Source organism: Octodon degus, unplaced genomic scaffold, assembly GCF_000260255.1.
Source record: "Octodon degus isolate 3935 unplaced genomic scaffold, OctDeg1.0 scaffold00046, whole genome shotgun sequence".
NCBI lineage: Eukaryota > Metazoa > Chordata > Mammalia > Rodentia > Octodontidae > Octodon > Octodon degus.
This window is the reverse complement of record NW_004524622.1, coordinates 2,429,313-2,436,863: the sequence shown is the minus strand read 5'-3', so window position 1 is coordinate 2,436,863 and position 7,551 is coordinate 2,429,313. Positions and strand designations below refer to the sequence as shown.

Here is a 7,551-nt window from a genome sequence, read left to right as displayed (position 1 = left end):
GGTAGTGTTTTACGCTGGAATTGCTCTGTTAAGCAAGAATGACCAAGTTCCTAACGTCATAGAATATGCAAATGAGATTTAATAAAAGGCACAAAGGAAAACAGAGCAAGCAATGGGTTAACCAGTGGCTGTGGCTGAGCTGCGTCTATGTTATGTGGGATGATTCTGAGGTGACACTGGGCAGAGACCTGATGAGGCAAAACGGGGAGCCCTGTGGAGATGTGGGTGCCAAACGCAGCGGAAACAGCAAATACAAAGAACCTGCAGCAAGAGTGAGTCTGACATTTTTAAGGAAAGGTGAGAAGGCCAGCATGACCAGAGGAATGAGCAAGAGAAAAGGGGGCAGAGGGTGAGGCAGCAGAGTGAGGCAGGGGCCCACTCCCGGGCGGGCCTGCGGTTAGGAGCAGGGACCTCACTCTCAGTGTACCTGGGAGGCTCAAGAGGATTCTCGGGGGCCTGCCCCTTAGCTCAGTTCTTTAAGTGGCTGCTTCAACCAAGCAGTCAGGCTCAGGTTGCTGAGGTTCAATCCCCACAACTCAAGCCAGCCAAACCTGCCCTGAAGGCATTTGGAGAAAAAAAAAAAAAAAAAAAAAAGGGATTCTGAACCGAGTGCCAGCATGTTTCACTTACACGTTCAAAGGACCGCTCTGTCAGCTGCAGACAATGATGTGGACTGCGAAGAAGCAACTGCAGTAGACTGGGCAAGAAATGTCAGGACTTGGGCTCAGGCTCAAGTAGCCAGCAGTAAAGAAGGGTGGGGCTGGGAACATATTTATAGCCACATCTGGGAGTGTAAACAGCAAGAGCTGGCAGATGGGATGTGGAGAGGAAGACAAGGACTCCAGGGTATGGAGGTGGACTTCTATTTGGGAAATGGTCCTCAGGAAAAGGAGAGAAAGTTGAGTGGTGGGGTCAGAAGGTAAAATGGGACTGGAGTCCGGGGCACAAAGGCTGTAGTTCTTGCCTGGGGAGCCTTTCCTGATGACACCAGGCCTGCAGGAGGGCACAGATCTGTCTTGCAGCCAAAATTGGTTATAGTTCCTTTCTCTGCTGAAAAGTCACCTCGCAGACCACAATGAAATTGTGCTTTTTTTTGTGTGTGTGTGTGGAGGAAAAGCCTTCTCACAGGGGTCTGTCAGCTGTCTACCACACATCACTAAAACTAAGTACATATGTATCTGGTATTAATCTGCAGCAACATATGACATCAGTGTCCAGGGCAGCGTTTCCTGGTTGTAGCACCTTGCCTTGCTTCATCCTTAGTGCCGTCTGCGTCCCTTACCCTCCCTCCTCACTCCTTGTTTTCTTAAACCCAAGCCAAAGTCCTTCCTTTCCTGGCTGGCCTCTGTAACACAGAAAACACTGCTTGGACACAGTAACCTTTGAAACCAAAGAATTTTAGTGCAGGAAGGTAGAGCTAGTCCAAATCTTCTTCTACTTTAAAGGACAGGGAAACACAGCCTGAAGAATGTAAGACTCCTGTGAGTTCCGACAGTCTGCACAACAGCCTGACCTTTCCAGAAGTAACTTTCTGTGCATCTAATGCATATCTAAGTTCCCAGATTTCCATGTAATACAGAGGCCTCTTGTTCCCGATCCTTCTGTATTAGCCAAGGGAGAAGGAACTAGGCAGAGAAAGGAAGGCAGTGTGTTCAATGTGTGTCTTTTACAAACATTATCATCACCCTAGTGAAATTTTCTGCAAGAAAGGTGATCTTCAGAAGCAGCTCTGCTTGGGAAACCCAGAAGTCAAATCCATGCTCTAAGGACTGTGGGGTGGTTCCCCTCGTGGATATAAATGTGTGGCAGGTGTGAGATCCCAGTGCAACCCCAGCACAGCTTACTCTCTGCCTGTCAATGTACAGATAGCTACATTCTGAGGAAAACCTGTGCATCACTGTTACATTCATTATCCTCTAAAGATACTGAAGGTTCTGCTAGGGCTATGACTGGTAGTGTGATGAGGGGGTTTGTTTTAATTGTTCTTTAGATATAATTAAACTCGTGCTGGACCTGGGAGCTACCAGTGCTCACGGAGTTTCCTTTGGGGGTGAGCATCATGCTCACATTAATGTTAATTACTGCATGCTCCATACGCCTCCTATTAAATACCCAACTTGCACCTTTGTCGCTGGTATCTCATCCCAAAGCTACCCATGGCTCAGATAAAACGTCAGAAACTGCGAATGTGAAGCACCAGGAACCAAGATAGTGAATATTCTACCACAGGTTATAAAGTGAAAGAGCCAGTGTTTGAGCACTTAATACCTTGGCTCTTGTTTGGTTGTTTTATTCTTGGGGAAGCCTTTTCTATCTTTCTTTTTTCTTTGGTAGGGTCTACAGGGTGTTCAGGGTCTTACTACTAGATCGCACTCCTAGCGATCCACCTGTCCCCAGCCTCCCAAGAGCTGGGATTACAGGTGCGTGCCACGCCCAGTCTCAATCGCAGTCTCACCCCAGCACCTGCTCGCAGGCGCTTTAATTCGCTGAGCTATTTGGCCGGTCCTGGGAAAGCCTTCTAATCTTTGGAGAGCTGGGCCTCTAAGGGGTATTTGCCGGTGGACCAAAAGTGGGGTGTCTGAGAACCCAGCCACACCTTCTGATGCCATTTATCTCTGGATTGTGGCTTTTTTCCTTTTAGATCACGCCCTGCTGGTTTTCTTTTCTTTTTTCGCTGGTTTTCTAGTGTCACAAAACACAGGCGCTACTTCCCGGGTGTGATGACCTCCAGGTATAACTTTGAGGAAAACGTGGATGAAGGGCAACTCAGAAGTGTAGTGCGCCTTCACTATGATGAAACAAACTCTTGGGAATGAGGCGTTCAGATAGCAGCCCCATAGACGCGGGTCTGTCTGGCAGCCGAGTCCTCGGCCAACCCTGCAGCTTAGCGAGAGGGACGGAGACCTCGGCACCAAGGGGCGCGGGGCAGGGCCGCTGCAAAAGGGCACGCCAGCGTGCTGGTGCTGAGCAGGGCGCAGGCGGCAGGGAAACAGGATCGGGGGAGCCCCGTGTCTCCCCCTCTCCTCAGCCTAATGTCCCCTCCCCGACTCTCACCCTAAGAACTCCGGGTAGCTTTCCCCCGCGGCCCTCCCCTCCACGGAAGCGCTCCCGCCGGCCCCTCCCCCCACCGCCACCTCCTGGGAACCCGGCTCGTGAAGTCTCACGCTGCGGGCTGGAGGCCTCAGCGCCCGGATCTCCAGCCGCCAAGGCCTACTCCCGCCCCCGCACCTGGACCACGCGCTGCCGTTCTTCCCCTTCTCCGCCCCTGAACATCTGGGCAAAGGGGCGAGCGCTCCAGATGTGGCTCCTGGGCGCCAGATGTGCGCGTCCCCGCTGGAACAGCCCCTGGGAGGGCGACAGCGCCTCTTCGTGAGCGACTTGGCGGCCCGGTTTGGGTTTGGACTCGGGGTCCCCGCACGCAGGCGAAACGGGAAAGTTCCCAGCCAGCTGCCCCCCGAGGCCGGGCAGCCCGCGTCGGAAAGCGGGAGGCTCCCCAGAGCGAGCCCCGCGCCCTCAGCCCGCCGGGAGCTGGGGCCGCACCTGGGACGCCTCTGACCGCTGTGGACCCCACCTCTGGAGTGGGGGTTGCGCTCCACCCGGTGCGGGCGTATCGGGGCGGGGAGAACTTGGTAAAGCCCGTGACTCAGTCTCCTTGGAATGTGCTTGAAATAATAACGCAGACCTGAGAGGACTTCGCAGCCGAGGTCGCTGGAGGAGACCCGGCGCGCCCGGCGGCCGAGGGGGGCGGTATTGCGGCGCGCAGAGCTGCCGCGCCCGCGAGCCGGACGGGAATAGCGCATCTGGTTTAGATCAGCCAGAAAGCATTTCTATCCGCGTACTTTAACGTCCTGCAGAGCCCCCAGAACAGGACAAACCAAATATATTCCGCGCACTCTTTAAACACACCAGTAAGAGACCGAATCACGATTACCACTGGGATTTCTTAAGTGTCCAACCATGCAAGTGTCGTTATTTTATAGATTTTGCAAATTTAACTTCCTTTCCTGAGCTTGTGTGTGGGCATGTGCTTAAGCGCTTAGGTTTACAAGCAACGCACAGCCTTGCCCTTGTTTTTTCTTCTTTTTTTTAACGTGGCCTTGGAATAGTTAAGTGTATCTGAGGCCAACATATGGGTTGCTTACAACCCTAAATATATAGCCGCGTCTCCCTCCTTTCAGACCCGCTCAATTCCAAATGCAAGTTGGAACAAAAGGAAAACGTGCCTGAGAGTAAAGGGACGACTTGAGCCAAGAATACAGTCGCATGCTAAATAACCTTGTTTTCTCCTACATCAGCGGCAGCGACCAAGCCCCGTTCCTGGCAGGTGGCCAGCAGTCTGTCTGGTGCTGGGCTGCTAATTAGAGAGCGCCCATAAACCTCCCCGGCAAAGAGGGCATGTGACCTTCCCTGCGAGTCCGAACAATGAAGCCCGCGGCTGCAGGCTGCACTCTACGCCCGCCCGCCGCCCCGCACTCCCTAAATAGGCACAGGATGAAGGCCAAGCTTACGGGTTACCATAGCTCTGCTCTCGCTCGCTGAGGAATCGCGCACTCCACTTCCCCGTATAACGTTTCAATTCCTTTCTCCAATCTCTTTGGAGCGGAGCAGCTTGAAGAGAGAGCCCATTGTCTAATCTAAATGAGGAAGCAATTATGACTCGCCGCAGTTTTGCGTGCTTTCAGACTGCTAGGTCAAAGATCAACCTGATCTCAAGTCACCTACTCTGCCCTTTCGAAGCTCTATCCTTTTCTCGGCCATTGTTTAGGCCTGCTTTCGGAGACTTTTTCTCCTACTAAGCTCCACCCCCATCTTCAGTATCCTTTCTAGTTTTAGAATTTTTTACTGTAAAGACAACTATCTCGGGGGCCGGGGAGATGGCTCAGTGGAATAAGCGCTTCCGTGGCAAGTGCAAGGACCTCAGTTCAATCCCTGGTTCTGGGGAAAAAAAAAAAAAAAAAGACAACTATCTCCATAGATTGCTTGAATATTAAAAATATCTGTGCGAGTATAGGAATCTTCTCAGAATACAGCAAAATAGAGTTCTATCTTTCTTCTCTGTCTAACTGACCGCCCTGGGAGCCCCCTTGCTAGCTTTAAGTTTATGCAATGTGTTGTAAACTATAAATAGCAGTTCTGCTTGCCTAGAACACAACTTAGGGAAACTTGCTAGATACCTAGCTTGCTTTCAACTTAAAGACTGAAGTTAACCTCTTGTGTAAACAGGCATTTGGCCTTTTGTGTGTGTGTTTATTAGCTGTAGCCCGGTGTCAAACAACACTGAATTCCTGGGCTGGGAACGGAGCACATAAAAGCGGTCACTGGGTGTGGTTCGCAGAGAGGAAGGAGGGCAGGCAGGCGGGCTGGGCAAAAGCTGCGGGCAGGTAGGAAGGCAGGGAAGCGTCCAAATGGAGAGACAGCCTCTCTTCCAGCCTGTTTCTCTTAGACAGTGAATGATGATAAAGCATGTCTTTTTCCAATTCCCTTACTGAAGCTTGTCCAAGAGCCAAATCTATTACTGTCTAAAAAACTTAATGCCATCGATTTTCTGATGGTCTGAAGGTGCGGATCTCAATACATACAAAGTAAGAACCACTTCTCTGCTAGTTTTTGAAGTATGTTATTTCCAGGGTAACCAAGTAGAATAGAGGTAACAAGTCTGGGTCACCATGAGATTTTCTGTTTGTGAAGGAGAGACAACTCTTCTCAAAGGGTAAAAACAGGCTGGCAGAAAACATTACCTCAGCCAAGGATAAGGGCCAGCAGAAGGCTGGTACACTGCAATTCTTTTCCCAAATAAACCACATACTACAACACTCCTTTCCTTTGTAAGACAATTTGATAAAATCTCAATTATTGTTTCTATATACTGAATTAGTCAAGCAACTCTGTATCTTGACATGTATTTCTTTTGAAACTTAATTTAAGACAGCTTGGCTAGGCCACAGTACCCAGACATTTGGCCAAACGCTAATCCAGATGATGCTGGGAAGTATCATCTTGGCTTTCTAATGAGATGAAATTGAAGTCAGTAGACTGAGTAAAACAGATTACTCTCTATAACGGGAGGGGGCCTCATCCATCAGCCGCAGAGGGAATCCTGAGCTTACTTGCAAAACTGACTCTTACCATGGCTTCAGCCTGCTCATCCACTCTGCTGATTCTTGAACTGTTAGCCCTAAACTCACGCGATCTTTATGATCTGTCTTTCTCCAGAGAACTCTGACAAACCCAGATACCTACTTGTGGACTCCAGGAAGTGTCCTATAGCTTTCAAATTAAGAATAACTTCACATGGGCCTGGCATTGGCTAGGGAGAAATCTCTCCACCTTACCCGACCGTTTCCCTGTTCTGGGGGACAGCGTCATGTCAACACACAGGAGGATTCAGCTGGGTTCTCTAGCAGGCTTCGTCATTCCCGGTCCTCATTCATCTTTATTTATTTTTTTTTTTTGGTGGAACCGGGTATTGAACTCAGGCCCTTGCACTTGCCAGGGAAGTGCTTATTCTACTGAGCCATCTCCCCGGCCCCATCCTCATTCATCTTTGTTAAATCTCAGCAACCAGAAAATAACTCTGCTTGCAAGGCCAATGTGCAAAAGCATCTGGTCCTGTTCTTCATTTTCGCTTTCTGCAGTCTTCTTGTCTGTATTTCCCAAAGTTTACAGTTGAAAACATAGCGCAGTTGCATAAGCACTTGCCTGGCAGGCACAAGGTCCTGAGTTCGACTGTTGTAAAGGATAAAATAACCCATATGCCTTTGACTAATCCAGTGGTCAAAATGCATTTTAATTTCAACACAATCAAGACAGAAACATTAACTGAACCCTCACCGTTATATAAACAGCTATTAATAGCACCTTCTAAGAGAGGCACTGTTTTAAATAGGCACCGAACAACAACAAAATAGTACTTTAAAAATACTGTTGGAATTCACTAATATATCCCATTCCACATAAATTACTGCTTTTTCTTATAAAAATGTCAATACCCTTAGATACAAACTGTTAAATGTAAATCACCAAAAATATTTAAGTTTAGAATGCTGTTCAGTTCCAAGAAAAAACATGCTTTAGTTAAAAAATGAATTAGAAATGATGTAAACCTAAAGTAGCAAAGTATATAATCAGGGACCAGGGAAATAACTCAGTAGAATAAGCCCTTGTCTGGCAAGCGCAAGGTCCTGAGTTCAATCCCCAGTTCTGCCTAAAAAAAAGGAAAGGAAAGAAAAGTATATAATCAAGGCTAACCTAAGCCGCGTAACGAGCGAGACCCTGTCTCAAAAAGACAAAAGTATCCACTGACTGCTTATCGTATAAAATAGCCCTGTTATACCTGTGTGGTACCTAGGTCAAAGAGGATAGAATTAAAGGTGACTGCTCTTTTTTAAAAAGCTTTTTTTTTTGTGTGTGTGTGTGTGTAGAAACAACACGAGTTTGAGTCTGCATTTTATTACTGAAATACTTGTCCTACCCACCCACCCCACAATAAAAATCTTACCCTTGACCCTGCCCCACCCCCAGGCACCCGCCCACCCACCAGGCACAAGCGTG

The 7,551-nt window shown here is 48.7% G+C and overlaps 1 protein-coding gene across 1 annotated transcript in view; it reads right to left on the bottom strand.

Annotated features, from left to right (window-relative positions):
* Positions 1-3,643: 3,643 nt before the first annotated feature.
* The window catches only part of LOC101579825 (chloride intracellular channel protein 1-like), a 4,732-nt gene continuing 824 nt past the window's right edge, over positions 3,644-7,551 (bottom strand). Inside the window, exon 2 of the mRNA XM_023716167.1 lies at positions 3,644-3,800. Within this exon, the coding sequence (XP_023571935.1) occupies positions 3,644-3,800 (157 nt within the window). The remainder of the gene's footprint in view (positions 3,801-7,551) is intronic.